General features: G+C 40.4%; 1 protein-coding gene across 2 annotated transcripts in view; it reads left to right on the top strand.

Annotated features, from left to right (window-relative positions):
• The window catches only part of LOC129813850 (complement C3-like), a 58,414-nt gene that overhangs the window by 19,479 nt on the left and 17,646 nt on the right, over window positions 1–21,289 (top strand). For both annotated transcript variants that reach the window (XM_055866421.1, XM_055866422.1), the window contains exons 8-18: window positions 2,293–2,404; window positions 3,306–3,429; window positions 3,943–4,058; window positions 6,567–6,920; window positions 7,014–7,211; window positions 8,945–9,106; window positions 9,192–9,318; window positions 9,526–9,600; window positions 9,686–9,880; window positions 10,016–10,127; window positions 10,502–10,590. In XM_055866421.1, the coding sequence (XP_055722396.1) occupies window positions 2,293–2,404; window positions 3,306–3,429; window positions 3,943–4,058; window positions 6,567–6,920; window positions 7,014–7,211; window positions 8,945–9,106; window positions 9,192–9,318; window positions 9,526–9,600; window positions 9,686–9,880; window positions 10,016–10,127; window positions 10,502–10,590 (1,664 nt within the window). The remainder of the gene's footprint in view (window positions 1–2,292; window positions 2,405–3,305; window positions 3,430–3,942; window positions 4,059–6,566; window positions 6,921–7,013; window positions 7,212–8,944; window positions 9,107–9,191; window positions 9,319–9,525; window positions 9,601–9,685; window positions 9,881–10,015; window positions 10,128–10,501; window positions 10,591–21,289) is intronic.

The raw sequence follows: 21,289 nt of genomic DNA, 5'->3' as shown, positions 1-21,289 counted from the left end.
TTAAATTCTCACGTTACAGAGTCCTGCCTTTATAGTATTCTGTCTTTGCGTAACGTCCCCTCCTACTATATGAAAATAGCTTCCCTTGACCTTTCTCCACCATTATCTTTTCATCTCAGTTCTTGCTTGTTAACGCCCACATCTGACAGCTGTATAGGTTATAATGGTAGCGGGGCCCTGGTCCTATATGTTCCATTCCTTATATAGCCATTCTGTCTCAGCTCTTCAAAGTGGACAGCCTAGATGCTGCTAATAATGGAAATGTAATCATAGTCATGAGTTTTGCTCCCACATGCACCACAAGTACTTGCTCCTGTGATTCCTGATTCCTGAAATGCAGAGTCTGTCACGTTCCTGACCTGTTTTCTGTTGTTTTGTGTGTGTTTGGTTGGTCAGGGCGTGAGTTGGGGTGGGTATTCTATGTTGTGTGTCTAGTTCGTCTGTTTCTATGTTCAGCCTGATATGGTTCTCAATTAGAGACAGCTGTCAATCGTTGTCCCTGATTGAGAATCATATATAGTTGGCTTGTTTTGTGTTGGGGATTGTGGGTGGTTGTTTCCTGTCTCTGTGTTTGTGTTCTGCACCAGATAGGACTGTCTCGGCTTTCACGTTTTGTTATTTTGTTATTTGTTAATGTTCACTGTTTATTGTTTAATTAAACATGTCGAACACTAACTGCGCTGCATTTTGGTCCTCTCCTTCATCCCAGGAAGAAAGCCGTTACAGAGTCTGTCGGAGTATTTTTGGAATCCAAATAATACTTTTGTTACATTGCTTGCTAAGTCAGCTGGTTATCTAGCTAGCTCCCAGTCTCATTGACCTCCAAACATTGCAAACACTAGCTAGCTAGCCACTTAATTTAACTTGTTTTCTCAAAATGTATGTTAGCTAAGTTAGCAATGCTATGAATACAACTCCCATCTGCTGTCAACATCCGGATACGATTAGAGAGCACTAGTGTTAGGGTTGCGAATGTTCAACTGAGATAGGAACAGTAGCACACCTGAACTTGGTTAAAATAATTGTTTAATTCAAAAGTTAATAAATGGCAAATACAATTTCCGTATATACGGGTTCAATGTTTCATCACGCAGGATAAGACAGAACTGATTTGTTTCTGACAAAGATAGTATATTATACTCGTGACAGAGATTAGTTCCCAATTCCGAGCCGGCCTGTCAGAGTAGAGACTGGGCGTGGTTTAGACTCACTCAGCCTATCGTTGATGTTGGCACATAAGCTGGTCCCAGCCTCTTTGCGCTCTCTGGTGTCCTGTCGCTGTGTAGATTACGCTCCCTCGCCCCAGAGACTGGGGTCAGACAGTTTTATAACATTGTCTGAGATATCTGCACCTGTATACAATGTCCACTGTTCTCGCTCAAGGCTAACTACAGCTTCCCAGCACTCTTATCTGAGCTAACTGTTACTTCCAGCACACACACACAGACACCCAGGCCAACAGTTTGTCAATATCCAATCACATTTAATACAGTTGCTAATCACGTTTGTTATAGTATTCAATCACATAATACAGTTGCTAATATTCAATCACGTGTGTTATAGTATAACTCAGAACCTCACATATGTTCTTCGTGTGTATAGCTTATCTGTTATTGTCCATTGTACACCAGTCAGCAGTCTCATGATTCACCCCCTCCTGTGTCTCTCTAAGATTAGCACAGTCTCGGTCACACAGTACAGCTTCACACTACTGATACATTTGTTGCATACACACATATTTCACACAGTACAGCTCTCTTTTTAACACACACACACATTTCAGGCTGTGGCCTCATGGTTAGGCACTGAGCACTGGTAAGAGTAGAGACTAATGGAAAATACAGGTTCACATGAGTCAGCAATTCAAACTTTAATGCATAAGAAGCCCTACTAGCTTATAGTTAGTTAAGCATGTCAAAAAACCTTATAAAACCCCACACTAGTTAGCTCCTAAGTTGTTATAGCTTTGACTGCATGCATGCTGACGGTGCAATTCAGTGGCTAGCCACACTACAAACATAATCTGACAAGGTTCCCGTAAATATATTGTAATGACAGTCCACCACAACATAAGCAAAAGTTTCCTGATTAGCAAGGGGTAGTCTGTGTTTAAATTCATTGTGTATTAGAAGCACAGTTTGGGATCATTGGGGAGGGCATTTCGCCAATGGTTGAATGAGGAATTGGGTTTCCCGGGAAAATGTTGTCTGAGGTTGCAACAGTAACTAAGGGCGGCGGAGCTTAGCGAAGATTCAATTCCATTTATAACACTGCTACACACTTGTTTCTCAGGTACTTCTCTGGAACGGAGGTTATAGGCTATGCATATGTCATGTTTGGATATGTGTGCAAAAATGGCACGAAAATCCAGTTATCCACCTTACTACAAAGGCACCAATTACAAGTACGTTTTTCTTGAACTGTGCTTTACTGATGATGCCCTTACAGCAAAGTTATTATGATCACTGAAATGTTTCCACAAGATATGTTATGTATTATTTGGCAGCATATTATTGATCAAGTAGTTGTATGATCTCTCAGCAATTCAAACTCAAATTCAAAGCAGTGATTTAGGGCAGGATTTACAATGCCATGATAAAGTATTCCCCCTTTCTGATTTTCTGTGTCGTTGCATAGTTTTGATACTGAATGTTTTCAGATCTTCAACCAAAACCTAATATTAGGTAAAGGGAACATGAGTTTACAAATAACACAAAAAAAGTATACTTATTTTATTTATTTAACAAAGTTATACAACACCCAATTTCCCTGTGTGAAAAAGTAATTGCCCCCTTATATTCAATAACTGGTTGTGCCACTTTAAGCTGCAATGACTCCAACCAAACGTTTCCTGTAGTTGTTGATCAGTCTCTCACATCGCCGTGGAGGAATTTTGGCCCACTCTTTCATGCAGAAATGCTTTAACTCAGTGACATTTGTGGGTTTTCAAGCTGATCAACAACTACAGGAAGCATTAGGTTGGAGTCATTGCAGCTAAAGGTGGCGCAACCAGTTATTGAGTGTAAGGGGGGGGGGGGCAATTACTTTTTCACACAGGGGAATTGGGTGTTGCATACCTTTGTTTATGAAATAAATTAAATAAGTATGTAATTGTTATGTTATTTGTTCACTCAGGTTTCCTTTATCTAATATTGGGTTTTGGTTGAAGATCTGATAAAATTTAATATAACAAATATGCAAAAGTAGAGAAAATTAGAAAGATGGCAAATACTTCTTCATGTACCCTTAGAATACTGATTTGTAGATATTCTACATTTAACCATCTTTTTGATTTTGTCTCTCAGACAGGGACAACCACAGCCATTCTGACAGTTGCTCAAATCATTGCTGCCGCAAAAGACGTTAATAGTATTGATGATATCCTTGAATGTTCTCTCTATGCAAGAGCTACTGTCTTCACTAGCTCAGGTGTGGTAATACCTATTGTGAATGCTATATGGATTCATCCATTCATATCCATCAGACCAAGGTCAAATACTTATGCAAAATACTTAAAAATGCTAGAAAGTATTTGAGGTGTGCTTGAATTAGCTTTGTGTGTGCATTTTTGGAGCTACTCTATTGGTTCCATAGAAAACTAAATCAAGCACAGCTCAAGTATTATATAATCATTGTCATGTGTTCATAATCCCTTTATTACTGTTGCATGTTCAGTTTAATAGACTTTTTTAAAAACATGGAAACACTTATTAAGGCCGCATTGGTTGTCTTTGTTTTTGGACGATAGATAATTCAAAGAGCATCTTCAATCCAGCCTGTGATGGGCTGTTCTACTAGTGACTTTTACTAGTGACACCCATCTTTTTTTCTGTAAATATACATAAGAGCATTTGGAATGTGTATTTGACCCTAATATCCACAGATTATATTTGTTACATCCCATATAACACATTGTTTTCTCCTGGTCCCTCTCTTTCCTAGGCAGTGACATTGTAACAGCAGAACTCACAGGCATCAAAGTGGTTACATCTCCTTACTCAATTTATTTTACCAAATCCTCCAAATTCTTCAAGCCAGGCCTACCATTTAATCTTCATGTAAGTTGCATACGTCACAAGGGTAAACTTTTGTCTTTAGAAAGAAGCAGAATTATACCCTTACCAAGTCCTTAAATGTATACTGTATGTTAAATCTAAAAATAAAATTAAAATAAAAACAACACATTTACTTATTATATGTCTAGGAAACACTTTACTTGACACCCACTGTCATAACCATGTCATAATGTCATAACAGCCTACATGTGTAATTACCTGTTATAATATGGTCATAACACTGTCATTACATATTTAGACCTGTTGTGACATATATTGCGTTATTATATGGCTGGTTATGACACCTACATAAGAGTGTAAAAACCCACAAAACCTCCGACTGTAGTTATTTTATAGCTGGTTATGACACCTACATAAGAGTGTCAAAACTCACAAAACCTACCACACAAGTCAAAACATTCCGTTACACCATAGCCTACATATCAACAGTATGTTTGTTATATATACTTTTTAGAAATGTACCAGGTTAAATTTATTTATCCATAATTTTACCAGGTAAGTTGACTGAGAACACGTTCTCATTTGCAACAAATTACCTGGGGAATAGTTACAGGGGAGAAATTAGCCAATTGTAAACTGGGGATTATTAGGTGACCGTGATGGTTTGAGGGCCAGATTGGTAATTTAGCAAGGACACCGGGGTTAACACCCCTACTCTTACAATAAGTGCCATGGGATCTTTAATGACCTCAGAGTCAGGACACCCGTTCAACGTCCCATCCGAAAGACAGCACCCTACACAGGGCAGGGGCATTGGGATATTTTTTTTAGACCAGAGGAAAGAGTGCCTCCTACTGGCCCTCCAACACCACTTCCAGCAGCATCTGGTCTCCCATCCAGGAACAACCCTGCTTAGCTTCAGAAGCAAGCCAGCAGTATGCAGCTGGCGAATTATAATTGTAATTGGGCAAACATTGATGTCAGACATGCACCTACCCCAATGCTGAATTGGGTGGTGAAAACTGGGATGAATTCAGGAGCAGGACAAGAAACCCTCTTTCTGACTGATGACTGATATAGAGCATGTACGTGATAGGCCTATCTGGGTTATTTGGTTATGATGCTTCTTCACTTTTTTTTTTACCCCCTCTTCTCCCCAGTTTTCGTGGTATCAAATCGCTAGTAATTACTATCTTGTCTCATCGCTACAACTCCCGTATGGGCTCGGGAGAGACGATGGTCGAAAGCCACGCGTCCTCCGAAGCACAACCCAACCAAGCCGCACTGCTTCTTAACACAGCGCGCCTCCAACCCGGAAGCCAGCCGCACCAATGTGTTGGAGGAAACACCGTGCACCTGGCCCCCTTGGTTAGCGCGCACTGCGCCCGGCCCGCCACAGGAGTCACGATGAGACAAGGATATCCCTACCGGCCAAACCCTCCCTAACCCAGACGACGCTAGGCCAATTGTGCATAGCCCCACGGACCTTCCGGTCGCAGCCGGCTGCGACAGAGCCTGGGCGCGAACCCAGAGACTCTGGTGGCGCAGCTAGCGCTGCGATGCAGTGCCCTAGACCACTGCGCCACCCGTGAGGCCCTAATGCTTCTTGACATTAACATAAAGTGTATTTTCTTAGTCCAAGTAAAGTGACACATGATGGTCATAATGCTTCATGACGGGGTCATGAAGTTATTTAAAATACAATGAAAAAAGCATGACTAATGAATTCATTACAACAAAAACTAAAGATTTAAAAGACAAACTTTCAAACAAAAGGGAAGTTATTGGCAGGGAGAAAACAAATTTGAATAACTATGGGTTTTGAGACTCTTATGTAAGTGTCATAACCAGCCATAAAATAACGCAATGTATGTCACAACAGATGTAAATATGGGCCATGACAGTGTTATGACATGGTTATGATCGTGTCACAACTTACACTGGGTGTCAAGTAAAGTGTTACCTATGTTTATTTCTCTTTCAAATATCAAGGAAGTATATTACTTTCGCTATAAAATTATGTTTTCATGCACTTTAATGTTGCTAAAACTTCACTCTGAAAAAGTTAACTTGGAGCATAGTTTTTCTATATTTAAACACATACTGTATACTTTCAGTATGTTATTGAAGTATACCAAATTATTCTACAAATTAGACAGTGTGTGGAATTCTGAAAAACATGCATTTGCAAGATAATCACTAAATAAGAGAAAGGAGGACACTTTTATTTGTTATGTATTCTGTGTACGCATAAACGATATTATTCGAAATATAAAAAAATAATACATATGAACAAAAAATACACTAAAAGTAATCTATCTTAAGACATGAAGTACATAAACCACAAAAGCTCAAAAACACTTGTTTAAATAACATTTCAAGCTCTTTTTATTTAAGCAAAATGATACATTAAAGTACAGTATACATTTTTTTTATTAACTTTTACATAAGGGTAACTCAAACATATTAACACAAACGGTCATGCAACCTTTATCACACTCATGCCCTCTCAACCCCTGTTAAACACACCCTCTCTCTTTCTCTCTCCAGGTGTACCTGACTGACACTTCTGGCTCTCCTGTAAAGGGCATTGAAATAGAGAGAGAGGGACAGAAATACTTAACAGACAGCCACGGAATAGCTGTCATCACCATTAACACTGTTCGCACAGACAAAAAAAAAAATGTCCAAGTGACAACAGCTGTCTCTGATTTACTTGATTCTAGTCACCAGGCACGAAAAGATATCACACTTTTAGCATACGAGACAAAGACAGTCAAAGAGTACATCCACCTTTCTGTGGACAAATCTGTTGTGAAGAAGGATGAGTCCCTCTACGTTTACATTACCTTCCTTGGAGAAAACGGGGCCCAGGTTTTTCAAAATGATTTCATTTCATACATGGTAAAACAACTGTAAATTAACTATGTTTTTCTTTATCGCTTTGCAATTCTATATTTTAGATTTTTATTACAGTCCGGTTAAATGTTATATTAGGTGGTCAGCAAAGGACGGATTATTGAAATGGGGAAGTGGAATTCAAAGGACAAAGCTCTCCTCAAAGAACCCTTGAAAGTAACTCCAGACATGCTCCCTTCCTTCCGCCTGGTGGCTTTCTACATTGTGCCATCGCAAGGTTATGACGTGGTGGCTGACTCACTGTGGGTGGACGTGGAGGACCAGTGCATGGGACAGGTAACTCTAAACTAGAACTTTTTTTAACAATATACAGTGAGCTCCAAAAGTATTGGGACAGTGACATTTTTGTTGTTTTGGAATTGAAATTATAGAATGACTGAGGTTAAAGTGCAGACTGTCAGCTTTAATTTGAGGGTATTTCCATCCATATCGGATTAACTGTTTAGAAATTACAGCCCTTTTTGTACATAGTCCCCTCCATTTTAGGGAACCAATAAGTATGTGCGCGTATTCAGTTGAAGTCAGAAGTTTACATACAATTAGGTTGGAGTCATTAGAACTCGTTTTTCAACCACTCCACAAATTTCTTGTTAGCAAACTATAGTTTTGGCAAGTCAGTTAGGACATCTACTTTGTGCATGACACTAGTAATTTTTCCAAACAATTGTTTACAGACAGATTATTTCACTATCGCAATTCCAGTGGGTCAGAAGTTTACATACACTAAGTTGACTGTGCCTTTAAACAGCTTGGAAAATTCCGAAAATTGTGTCATGGCTTTAGAAGCTTCTGATAGGCTAATTGACATCATTTGAGTCAATTGGAGGTGTACCTGTGGATGTATTTCAAGGCCTACCTTCAAACTCAGTGCCTCTTTGCTTGACATCATGGGAAAATCAAAATAAATCAGCCAAGACCTCAGAAATAATTGTAGACCTCCACAAGTCTGGTTCATCCTTGGGAGCAATTTCCAAACACCTGAAGGTACCAAGTTCATCTGTACAAACAATAGTATGTAAGTATAAACACCATGGGACCACGCAGCCGTCATACCTCTCAGGAAGGATATGCATTCTGTCTCCTAGAGATGAACGTAGTTTGCTAACAAGAAATTTGTGGAGTGGTTGAAAAACGAGTTTTAATGACTCCAACCTAAGTATGTAAACTTCCGACTTAACTGTATATTTATATATGTGTATATATACATGTGTATTAAAGTAGTAAAAAGTTAAGTATTTGGTCCCATATTCATAGCAAGCAATGACTACATCAAGACTGTGACTCTACAAATGTGTTGGATGCATTTCCTGTATGTTTTGGTTGTGTTTCAAATTATTTTGTGCCCTATAGAAATTAATGGTAAATAATGAATTGTTTTTGTTTTGGAGTCACTTTTATTGTAAATAAGAATAGAATGTTTCTAAACACTTCTACATTAATATGGATGCTACCATGATTACAGATAATCCTGTAGGAATCATGAATAATGATGAGTGAAAAAGAGGAATAAATATCGTACCCCCCAAAAAGCTAACCTCACCTGTTATTGTAATGGTGAGAGGTAAGCATGTCTTGTGGGTAGGATATTTGTGCGTCTAGCTTTCTCACTCATCATTATTCACGAAACATTCAGGACTATCCGTAATCATGGTAGCATTCACATTAATGTAGAAGTGTTTTGAAATCATTATATTATAATTGACTCAAATGACACAATACATTGTTTACTATTAATTTCTATGGGGGGGACTATGTACATAGTGCTGTAATTTCTAAATAGTTTACCCAAAATTGATAAATAATACCCTAAAATTAAAGCCGACAATTTGCACTTTAACCTCATAGCCATTAACCATTTCAAATCCAAAGTGCTGGAGTACAGAGCCAAAAAAACAACTAAATTGTCACTGTCCCAATACTTTTGGAGTGTAGTGTACATTCAATATGTCACATCACATTTTTTTGTTCTCATTAATGTTCTTTGCATCTGTCCATGTTCTGATTTTTAGCTCAAACTATCCATAAAGAAATCTAATACACGTCCAGACTTCCGCCCAAGAGAAGAGTTCTCTCTGAACGTAGAGGGAGACCCAGGTGCCAAGGTTGGGCTGGTGGTGGTTGACAAGGCTGCTTATATGCTAAGTAAAAAGGGCAATCTCACGCAGGCCAAGGTGACTCACTGAAATTTTGTTACATTTTTATATTCTGCTGCTTGAACCATTTTGACACCCCCCTTTCTATCTCACTTTAATTCAGATCTGGGATGAAGTAGAGAGGAGTGACAAAGGGTGCACAAGGGGAGGGGGGCGAAACAACATGGCCATTTTCTCAGATGCTGGCCTCCTGTTTGAATCCAATCAAGAAAAAACAGCACCTAGACAACGTAGGAGCAATCTGAATTATATTATTTTATATACTATTACTACATGCCAGATAAGCATACACTTGTTGAGATGCACTGATCACTGCATCATTTGAATACTAAGCTACTGGACAAATACTGTAGTTGATTTTCTCTTGGTTTCTTCAATTATGTTAGTTAAGATTTGACCCTTTTATCAGCTTCAGTTGCTTTTCAATTATCTCTTAGGATTCAGTTGTGACACAGAGGTACCTAAAAGGAGGCGACAGGCAGAGTCTTTACAGGATGCCAAATATGAGCTAGGTGAGTAAGGGCTGATGTAACAGATAATAAATAGTATGAGGGTGAATTAACCGATATAGCTGCGTTATGTCATCTACTTCCCAAGCGAGACAGTATGAAGAGGATGCGAAGAGGTGCTGTCATGATGGCATGATGGCCTTTCCCTTGGACTACTCATGTGAGAAGCGCTCGCACTACATCACAGAAGGGCCGAAGTGTGTGGAGGCCTTTCTACGCTGCTGTCAAGGAATCCAGAAAGATAAGATACGCTTCACCACCCCAGAACTGATCCTCGCTCGCAGTAAAAGCATTCTTTCTCTCTTTTTTCAGTCTGTCTTTGTCTGACATACATTTCATAGGCAAATCGATTGTGTAAATATAAATGTCTATCAAGTTCTCTCTTTCTCTTCTTCAATCTTGTTTCATTTTCCTGAAGCAAATGAAGATTTCTTTGATGAGGATGAGGAGGACATTATTATCCGCTCTAAATTTGATGTCAGCTGGATGTGGGAGACCATACTGCTGAGTGATAATGAAACTGTTGCTGGGTAAAGACAACATTTAACAGACAGTAAAACATGATTGTTCCTCATGTGTTACGGATTATGTCAAATTGATGGATTAATCAGGTATGGGTTTCAGAATTTGGGAAACAGGTAGGTATCTCACATACTCGAGATCTGACCAACCAAAGATAAGATACTCAAAGGGCTTTCAAATGTAAGCGACGCCCCAGTTCAATGCAATTGCAAGCAAATGTTCTGTTTTCTATTAGACCTACAGCATGATGCACCATCTTCTAATGATGTGGAGGAAGTAGTAGTTTAGATACTTTTAATAATATAATAATTTCACATTGGTTCTGCAAAAGCAATCCCTCACATGTTAAATGCATATCATTCTCTCTCCCTCCCTTATGCAGTATTGTCAAAAATGAAACGACTAAAAGGGTTCTTAAAGACTCCATCACACAGTGGATGGTCCTCGGTATCAGTACCTCTGAAACCAAAGGTGAGTGGCTCCAAGTACCATCTCAGTTTCCAGCATGTTGGTACGGTAAACATTTCAGATGGAGACTTTTTCAATGGGAGTCATCCATTATTGATGAATGACAACCGAGATGGATGTCCAACAAAAAATCCAATATGTCTGCCTTTAAAGGGTCAATCTGGTTATGCTACGTCCATTTTTGGACTTGTTAAAAAACATGTATGAAAATACACTTGATTTTTACTTATTGCATTTATCGTTCATTAGCCTAAAAATCAATGGTATGCCTATTTCTAACAAAGTAAATTATCATCTCAAGGTTTTGATTGAAAATTGTTTTTTAGTCACAGCATAAAATAAGTTAAACATGAACCTCCATGGCTACACAAACATGGACAATATAATACAATTAAATAAACAAGTTAAAAACCCAGCAATTATTATTTTCGATTGTTACTTTTATTCAAGACAGAAAAACATTTTCAAAAAACTTGCTTGTTCAATTTCAGGTTCATTAAAAGACCCCATTTTCGCATTATTTGTAAACATGAAAAACAGACTTAGTCAGAAACAGACTAACTAGAATTGTAGGTAGGCCTAACTGTAAGCCCTAATTGTAGCTGACTGATTCTCAAAACAAACTCTGAAACATATGTAGAATAACATTATACACACAAATTAGGCTATAGACTACGTAAAGTAAATCGGTAGGCCTACCCTGTAGAAAACAAACGAACAAACAAAATAAATTGACATAGGCTATTTGCCGAACCTGTTTAACTTTATTTTTGTCTGCTGAAGTGGCTCTCAAAAAGCACAGTGCTTTAATGCTTCCTGGACTCAGATGGTTTTGGATCTAAGCCACAAATTGGCCCTAGACTGCAAAGACTGCAAAGGCCGAGGCCTTACAGACATGGCCTGGATTTTGACATGCGCCTCAAACAGGACCTGCAGGTATTTTGACCTGTTTAATTCTTCATAGAGGATTAATTACTTAGACAGGATTTTCAGCAGTCTGGTTTGGGCTCGCATTACTTTTAGTAAAGCTTTGCCACACAGAGACATTTTTTAGAATGAATAAAAGCAGTTGGGCCTACAGGTAGTTTAAATGTTGGAGCCTATTTTGTTACCTTATTAACAGGATTTCAAGGTCGCATGTCCAGTTTCAGCATAAACAATGCGTGTGCTTTGAATTTATGGCGACTTTAAGTAAATATGGTACGATACAACAACACACCCTGAGAAATCATTATTGATCATGCAGCTAGCAGAGAAGGCCATATGATGACAGATTTAGATATTGCATATAATTTAACAGTTCCATTTCACGCCACGCTGTTCAGAGGAATACATTATTAGAATTTGCCGGTTTCTCGTTATTAATCCCAAGGAAAGGGAGTGGGTTTGGGTAGGAAATCCCGGTAGATCTCGGTAACCCGCTTCCCGCCATTAAATCCTATTCTGTACTGTCATAGTAATCATTTGATTTCAAATATACTTAACAAACATATAAATGCAACAATTTCAAAGATTTTACTGAGTTAAAGTACATATGAGGAAATCAGTCAATTGAAATAAATTATTTTGGCCTTAATCTATGTATTTCACATGACTGGGAATACAGATATGCATCTGTTTATCCCAGATGTGTCTTTCTTTTTCCAAGCACAGTTAAGACAAAACTACACCCCGTTATTCAGAGGGTTGTTCTACTACGCTCCCATTGGCTAGCTAACGTCTCACTCACAGGCGATCAGCGCAGAGACAGTGGCCTTCCAAGGTAAGGTTGGAAAGTGTAATTTAACAAATAACGTAAACTCGTACATCGCCTTGGTCCATACAATTGCCCTTATTTTAGCGCCCCAAAAACGTAATACTTCCAGATCAACTGTAATGTCAATACCATTGTAAAGCACAATTTCTCCCCTTTCCAACAAAATCAATTACATGACCTAAACACTACCCGTTTCTGCATAATTCAAGCAGGCAATGAGCCCCGTCGGTCTTTTTAAAAACGGCGGGTGGGGAAGCGAAACTAATGCCTGATAGTGAGGACAGATGTCGTGTGGGAAAATTGCTTTTTTCACTCGCTGTCCAATTTATCACCTTATCGTCTCTAAAATGTAAATAAAACACTATAAAGAGTTTATATAATGTGTCATTACATACCTATGTAACGGATGTGAAATGGCTAGCTAGTTAGCGGGTACGCGCTAGTAGCGTTTCAATCAGTTACGTCACTTGCTCTGAAACCTAGAAGTAGTGTTGCACCTTGCTCTGCAAGAGCCGCGGCCTTTGTGGAGCGATGGGTAACGATGCTTCGTGGGCGACCGTTGTTGATGTGTGCAGAAGGTCCCTGGTTCGCGCCCGTGTCGGGGCGAGGGGACATACTAAAGTTGTACTGTTACACCTATTTGAAGGTTTGTGTCGAATTTGAGTCGGGTTTTTAGGGCGGTGCTAAAGTGATCTTAGAAGTAAACAGCGGCTTAGAGAATGATGATCACTATCAATGAGGACGAAAAAAATGACTAGGTATCCCCCCTTACCCCGTTATTGTCCATTTCTTGTTTTTAAACGATGAGAGAAGTGCTACACCTGGTGGAGAGAGATTGTAAGACAGAAATAGTTGCTTTATGCGTACTGTACGTTACGACATGACACGTCAAGATGTAACAGAGGGTCAGTTTTTAACTTTTCTCCAATACTATAGAGCCATTACCATGTCGATCAACGCTTGAATAGAAACCTAGTTCACACCCCCGATTTTGAAGTCAACACAGTCGCTACAGTCCCATTAGTTTTCTTTGTAGCCTCGTTTGAATGTCGCTGTTACGCACATTTGTACGGAATGGGGGGAGTTTACGTTAGCTGCCTACCGTAATGCAGGCCTATTATTATCATGTTTGGTAACATTTGCCCATGTATTTATTTGTAGAGTTTCAATGAGTTGTAAAAATGTCTCAGAACTCTGCTGAATTCCCTCAATTGAAGGTCAGCTAAGTTTACCTAGGCTACTTAATGTTACTAGCTCATTATTTGAAGTTGTTATATTATCAATAGTCTATCAGGTAAAAGCATATGCTTCTTATTCATTATTTCTCAAATATGTATTAGCTAATCATTCAGTATAATATGCTATGCTACAGACATTGAATCTGTCTGAGCGTTTAGGGACGTTCATGGCTAGCTCTGTCCACGAGATTGTTATTATATTTTTTTCCGGATTTATATTCACTTCCGGGCTTAAAGAGCACTCAAAGCCTTGTATAATGGGGTGGCTTTGGCTTAACTGCGTTGGGAAAATGAAAGACACGTCACGCGTACCTTTAAAAAAAAAAAATGGGCCTCACAATGGGCCTCAGGAACTCGTCATTAATTTTTGTGAATTCAAACTGCCAATTGACAGAATGCTATTGTGTTTGTTTTCTGTAGCTTATGCCTGCCCATACAATAACCCCACCACCACCATGGGGCACTGTTCACAACATTGAGATCAGCAAACCCCTCGCCCACACAACGTGGTCTGCGGTTGTGAGGCTAGTTGCACATACTGCCAAATTCTCTAAAATGACATTGGAGGCAGCTTATGGTAAAGAAATTACATTCAATTCTGGCAACAACTCTGGTGGACATTCCTGCAGTGAGCATGCCAATTGCACGCTTCCTCAAAACTTGAGACATCTGTGGCGTGACAAAAATGCACATTTTAGAGTGGCCTTTTATTGTCCCCAGCACATTTTATTTATTTATTTTTATTTAACCTTTATTTAACCAGGTAGGCAAATTGAGAACACGTTCTCATTTACAATTGCGACCTGGCCAAGATAAAGCAAAGCAGTTCGATACATACAACACAGTTACACAGAGTAGAACAAACATACAGTCAATAATACAGTGAAAATAAGTCTATATACAATGTGAGCAAGTGAGGTGAGAAGGCAAACAAAATATAAATAAAAATATAAAAAGGCCATGGTGGCGAAGTAAATACAATATAGCAAGTAAAAAAAAAAACTGGAATGGTTGGTTTGCAGTGGAAGAAAGTGCAAAGTAGAGAGAAATAATGGGGTGCAAAGGAGCAAAAATAAATAAATGAATACAGTAGGTAAAGAGGTAGTTGTTTGGGCTAAATTATAGATGGGCTATGTACAGGTGCAGTAATCTATGAGCTGCTCTGACAGCTGGTGCTTAAAGCTAGTGAGGGAGATAAGTGTTTCCAGTTTCAGAGATTTTTGTAGTTCGTTCCAATCATTGGCAGCAGAGAACTGGAAGGAGAGGCAGCCAAAGGAAGAATTGGTTTTGGGGGTGACCAGAGAGATATACCTGCTGGAGCGCGTGCTACAGGTAGGTGCTGCTATGGTGACCAGCGAGCTGAGATAAGGGGGGACTTTACCTAGCAGGGTCTTGTAGATGACCTGGAGCCAGTGGGTTTGGCGACGAGTATGAAGCGAGGGCCAGCCAACGACAGCGTACAGGTCGCAGTGGTGGGTAGTGTAAGGGGCTTTGGTGACAAAACAGATGGCACTGGGATAGACTGCATCCAATTTATTGAGTAGGGTATTGGAGGCTATTTTGTAAATGACATCACCGAAGTCGAGGATTGGTAGGATGGTCAGTTTTACAAGGGTATGTTTGGCAGCATGAGTAAAGGATGCTTTGTTGCGGAATAGGAAGCCAATTCTAGATTTAACTTTGGATTGGAGATGTTTGATGTGAGTCTGGAAGGAGAGTTTACAGTCTAACCAGACACCTAGGTATTTGTAGTTGTCCACATATTCTAAGTCAAAGCCGACTAGAGTAGTGATGTTGGACAGGCGGGCAGGTGCAGGCAGCGATCGGTTGAAGAGCATGCATTTAGTTTTACTTGTATTTAAGAGCAATTGGAGGCCACGGAAGGAGAGTTGTATGGCATTGAAGCTCGCCTGGAGGGTTGTTAACACAGTGTCAAAAGAAGGGCCAGAAGTATACAGAATAGTGTCGTCTGCGTAGAGGTGGATCAGAGACTCACCAGCTGCAAGAGCGACATCATTGATGTATACAGAGAAGAGAGTCGGTCCAAGAATTGAACCCTGTGGCACCCCCATAGACTGCCAGAGGCCCGGACAACAGACCCTCCGATTTGACACACTGAACTCGATCAGAGAAGTAGTTGGTGAACCAGGCGAGGCAATCATTAGAGAAACCAAGGCTGTCTAGTCTGCCGATGAGGATGTGGTGATTGACAGAGTCAAAAGCCTTGGCCAGGTCAATGAATACGGCTGCACAGTATTGTTTCCTATCGATGGCGGTTAAGATATCGTTTAGGACCTTGAGCGTGGCTGAGGTGCACCCATGACCAGCTCTGAAACCAGATTGCATAGCGGAGAAGGTATGGTGGGATTCGAAATGGTCGGTAATCTGTTTGTTAACTTGGCTTTCGAAGACCTTAGAAAAGGCAGGGTAGGATAGATATAGGTCTGTAGCTGTTTGGGTCAAAAGTGTCCCCCCCTTTGAAGAGGGGGATAACCGCAGCTGCTTTCCAATATTTGGGAATCTCAGACGACACGAAAGAGAGGTTGAAAAGCCTAGTAATAGGGGTGGCAACAATTTCAGCAGATAGTTTTAGAAAGAAAGGGTCCAGATTATCTAGCCCGGCTGATTTGTAAGGGTCCAGATTTTGCAGCTCTTTCAGAACATCAGCTGACTGGATTTGGGAGAAAGAGAAATGGGGAAGGCTTGGGCGAATTGCTGTGGGGGGTGCAGTGCTGTTGACCGGGGTAGGGGTAGCCAGGTGGAAAGCATGACCAGCCGTAGAAAAATGCTTATTGAAATTCTCAATTATAGTGGATTTGTCGGTGGAGACAGTGTTTCCTATCTTCAGTGCAGTTGGAAGCTGGGAGGAGGTGTTCTTATTCTCCATGGACTTTAGTGTCCCAGAACTTTTTTGAGTTTGTGTTGCAGGAAGCACATTTCTGCTTGAAAAAGCTAGCCTTGGCTTTTCTAACTGCCTGTGTATATTGGTTCCTAGCTTCCCTGAAAAGTGGCATATCACGGGGGCTGTTCGATGCTAATGCAGAACGCCATAGGATGTTTTTCTGTTGGTTAAGGGCAGTCAGGTCAGGAGAGAACCAAGGGCTATATCTGTTCCTGGTTCTAAATTTCTTGAATGGGGCATGCTTATTCAAGATGATGAGGAAGGCATTTAAAAAAAATATCCATGCATCCTCTACTGACGGGATGAGATCAATATCCTTTCAGGATACCCCGGCCAGGTCGATTAGAAAGGCCTGCTCGCTGAAGTGTTTCAGGGAGCGTTTGACAGTGATGAGTGGAGGTCGTTTGACCGCTGACCCATTACGGATGCAGGCAATGAGGCAGTGATCGCTGAGATCTTGGTTGAAAACAGCAGAGGTGTATTTGGAGGGCAAGTTGGTTAGGATGATATTTATGAGGGTGCCCGTGTTTACGGAATTGAGGTGGTACCTGGTAGGTTCATTGATAATTTGTGTGAGATTGAGGGCATCAAGCTTAGATTGTAGGATGGCTGGGGTGTTAAGCATGTTCCAATTTAGGTCGCCTAGCAGCACGAGCTCTGAAGATAGATGGGGGGCAATCAGTTCACATATGGTGTCCAGAGCACAGCTGGGGGCAGAGGGTGGTCTATAGCAGGCGGCAACGGTGAGAGACTTGTTTTTAGAGAGGTGGATTTTTAAAAGTAGAAGTTCAAATTGTTTGGGAAAAGACCTGGATAGTAAAACAGAACTCTGCAGGCAATCTTTGCAGTAGATTGCAACACCGCCCCCTTTGGCCATTCTATCTTGTCTGAAAATGTTGTAATTAGGGATGAAACTGTCAGAATTTGGTGGCCTGCTGGAGGTCATTTTGCAGGGCTCTGGCAGTGCACCTCCTTGCACAAAGGCGGAGGTAGCGGTCCTGCTGCTGGGTTGTTGCCCTCCTACGACCTCCTCCACGTCTCCTGATGTACTGGCCTGTCTCCTGGTAGCGCCTCCATGCTCTGGACACTGCGCTGACAGACACAGCAAACCTTTTTGCCACAGCTCGCATTGATGTGCCATCTTGGATGAACTGCACTACCTGAGCCACTTGTGTGGGTTGTAGACTCCGTCTCATGCTACCACTAGAGTGAAAGCACTGCCAGCATTCAAAAGTGACCAAAACATCAGCCAGGAAGCATAGGAACTGAGAAGTGGTCTGTGGTCACCACCTGCAGAACCAGTCCGTTTTTGGGGGTGTCTTGCTAATTGCCTATAATTTCCACCTTTTGTCTATTCCATTTGCACAACAGCATGTGAAATTTGTCAATCAGTGTTGCTTCCTAAGTGGACAGTTTGATTTCACAGAAGTGTGATTAACTTCGAGTTACATTGTGTTGTTTAAGTGTTCCCTTTATTTTTTTGAGCAGTGTATGTATACAGGACACGACAATACGAGGACAAAAAAGACGTCTGAACTGCTATGCCATCTTGGAAAGAAAATATCCATTTGGATATTTTATTTCAGCTCATGAAAAATGGGACTAACATTTCACTTGTTGCATTTTATTTTTGTTCAGTGTACAGTATATGACGTACATCATTTTCCATTAGTCGTCAACTTGTTCGGACAAGTTGCATCCGTCAAAAGATGGACATTTGCCTGAATCTTGTTGGGCAAATAATTTTGTCATTCAACAGGCAACGGGTGACTCGCATTCAAAAAGTAGTGGCTTAATCCAAATTCTTGCACACTAAATACCAATGTGTCCACAGCCATAACCTCTTAATCTGTCAGGGTGAGGTGACTATTTCAACCTGGACTCCGGGCTATTTATTTTTTAAATTTTATTTCACCTTTATGTAAGCAGGTAGGCCAGTTGAGAACAGTTCTCATTTACAACTGCGACCTGGCCAAGATAAAGCAAAGCAAAGCAGTGCGACAAAAACAACACAGTTACACAAAAACGCATAGTCAATAATACAAAAGAAAAATAGAAAGATCTATGTACAGTGTGTGCAAATGTAGAAGAGTAGGGAGGTAGGCAATAAATAGGCCCTAAAGGCGAAAATAATTACAATTTAGCATTAATACTGGAGTGATAGATGTGCAGATGATGATGTGCAAGTAGAGATACTGGGGTGCAAAAGAGCAAGAGGTTAAGTAATAATATGGGGATGAGGTAGTCGGGAGGAGGTGCTCTTATTCTCCATGGACTTTAGTGTCCCAAATCTTTTTGGAATTAGTCCTTCAGGAAGCAAAATGTTTGAAAAAGCTAGCCTTAGCTTTCCTAACTGCCTTTTGGTTCCTGATTTCCCTGAAAAGTTGCATATCGCGGGGGCTATTCGATGCTAATGCAGAACGCCACAGGATGTTCATATGATTTGGGATGTTTTTTTGTGTCCCTCCATTTCTTTTACATTTCATATGATATTGCCCTGGTAACCCATCAACTCACTGTCACATTTTTAGCCATATGCTTGGGGACAATGGAAACTTGAGCCCCGGTATCAACTAGTAGACGAGAGTCCCACCCACCTAGTTTAGCATTGTGGTACACCAAGGAAGTGTTCTTGTCACATGGAAAGGCCAGTCTACTGGGGGAAGAGGCTTGGCATTATTTCCTCAAATGTGCAAGGATTTGACCTCTTCTCGAAGCCCTTCTACTACCCCAAGCAAAACCTCCATCTGAGTATCACTAGTTGACTTGTCATCAGACACGCCCGAACCCCGGAATCGGGGGTTATGTGACTAAGTTCTAAACTCCTGATGATGTCCATCTCAGAAGCAATACTTATTGCCTGCTCCAGCGTAGCGGCCCTAGCAGACTGGAGACTGACTCAGGAGTCTCCACTACATACATATTCAATAAAACGATCATGTGTAAACAGATCTACAGTAGTGGCATCTGCAGTTGGGTACACTTTCTCCATTAACCGACAGAGCATTGCCAAATTCCAGGCTGTTTCATTATGCAGCCTCCTCCTAGCTAGGACGTTAGCATGGTTACCATTGTGACTGAAACAAGGGTATAAATCATCAAAATCACGTCAGCTGATATCTCAAAGTGCTGTACAGAAACCCAGCCTGAAACCCCAAACAGCAAGCAATGCAGGTGTAGAAGCACTTAGGGTCATTGGCCTAATCATTTCCTCATAGCACTTTTCAACTGTGTGTAGTCACTTCTATCCTCAATGGAGATGTCGCCAAAAATGTCTCAGCCTGCCGCAATAGCAACAAAGACATGCACCTCGTTGTCTGTATTAATCACCCTCCCGGATCCCGGATCATTCTCAGAAACGCTGACTAGCATAGCCTAGCCTAGCGCCACAGGGATATTCATATAATATAATTTCATGAAATCACAAGTCCAATACAGCAAATGAAAGACAAACATCTTGTGAATCCAGCCAACATGTCCGATTTTTAAAATGTTTTACAGCGAAAACACAATATATATTTTTGTTAGCTCGCCACAAAAGCCAAACACACAACGCCATTTTTTCACTGCAAACATAGCTTTCACAAAACCCACAAATATAGATAAAATTAATCACTAACCTTTGAACAACTTCAGATGACAGTCTTATAACATCATGTTATACAATACATTTATGTTTTGTTCAAAAATGTGCATATTTATAGCTACAAATCTGGGTTTTACAACGCAGCCATTGTCACATAACACCAAATTGTCCGGAGAAATTTTACACAGCGACGTAATCTAACCAAAAAACTCATCATAAACTTTGCTGAAAAATACATGTTGTACAGCAAATGAAAGATACTTGTTCTTAATGCAACCGCTGTGTTAGACTTAAAAAAAATAACTTTAGTACAAAGCACAGCATGAAATAATCTGAGAAGGCGCCCAGCCATTCTCCGCCATGTTGGAGCCAACATATTCCACAAATACGAAATATCATAAATATTCTCTTACCTTTGATGATCTTCCATCAGAATGCAGTGCAAGGAGTCCTAGTTCCACAATAAATCGTTGTTTTGTTTTAGAATGTCCATTTCTTCGGTCGAATTAGCAACTTTGGCTAGCATGGTGGAGCGCACATATCAATGAACGCTTGGCGCATGGAATGAAAAATTCCAAGTCATAATAAACATCGAATCAACTGGTCAAACTCAGTTGAAAATCCATCTTTGATGTTTTTCTCATATGTATCCAATAACGTCCAAGACGAAGCATTTCGTCGTGTCTACCTAACGCATTGCAGAAAATAATATGGTGCTCTGGTGCGCAGCGAAATACTGCCAATATGGCAGACCTGTCACTCCAAAAGCTCTCATTTGGTCTCACATCAAGCTAGACACCCCATTCAACATTCTACTGCCTGTTGACATCTAGTGGAAGGTGTATGAAGTGCATACAAATCCATAAATACAAGGCTATTGAATAGGCAAGGCCTTAGACACCCATTTTCAGAATTTTCACTTCCTGTTTGGAAGTTTGCTGCCAAATGAGTTCTGTTTTACTCACAGATATAATTCAAACAGTTTTAGAAACTTCAGAGTGTTTTCTATGCAATAGTAATAATAATATGCATATCGTATGACCTAGAACAGAGTACGAGGCCGTTTAATTTGGGCCCGATTTTTTTCCCAAAGTGAAAACAGCGCCCCCTATTAACAATTAAGCGCCCACAGGGAGCAATTGTGGTGTCTGTAACTGTATTTGGACATGGCCTATTTAAAACAAGTTGTTTTGCTTTGATTAGAATTAGTCTTTTTTGCT

This window comes from Salvelinus fontinalis, chromosome 17 (genome assembly GCF_029448725.1).
Source record: "Salvelinus fontinalis isolate EN_2023a chromosome 17, ASM2944872v1, whole genome shotgun sequence".
Classification (NCBI taxonomy): domain Eukaryota; kingdom Metazoa; phylum Chordata; class Actinopteri; order Salmoniformes; family Salmonidae; genus Salvelinus; species Salvelinus fontinalis.
Note: the sequence above shows the minus strand (reverse complement) of the source record. Positions and strands in the feature narration are given on the sequence as shown.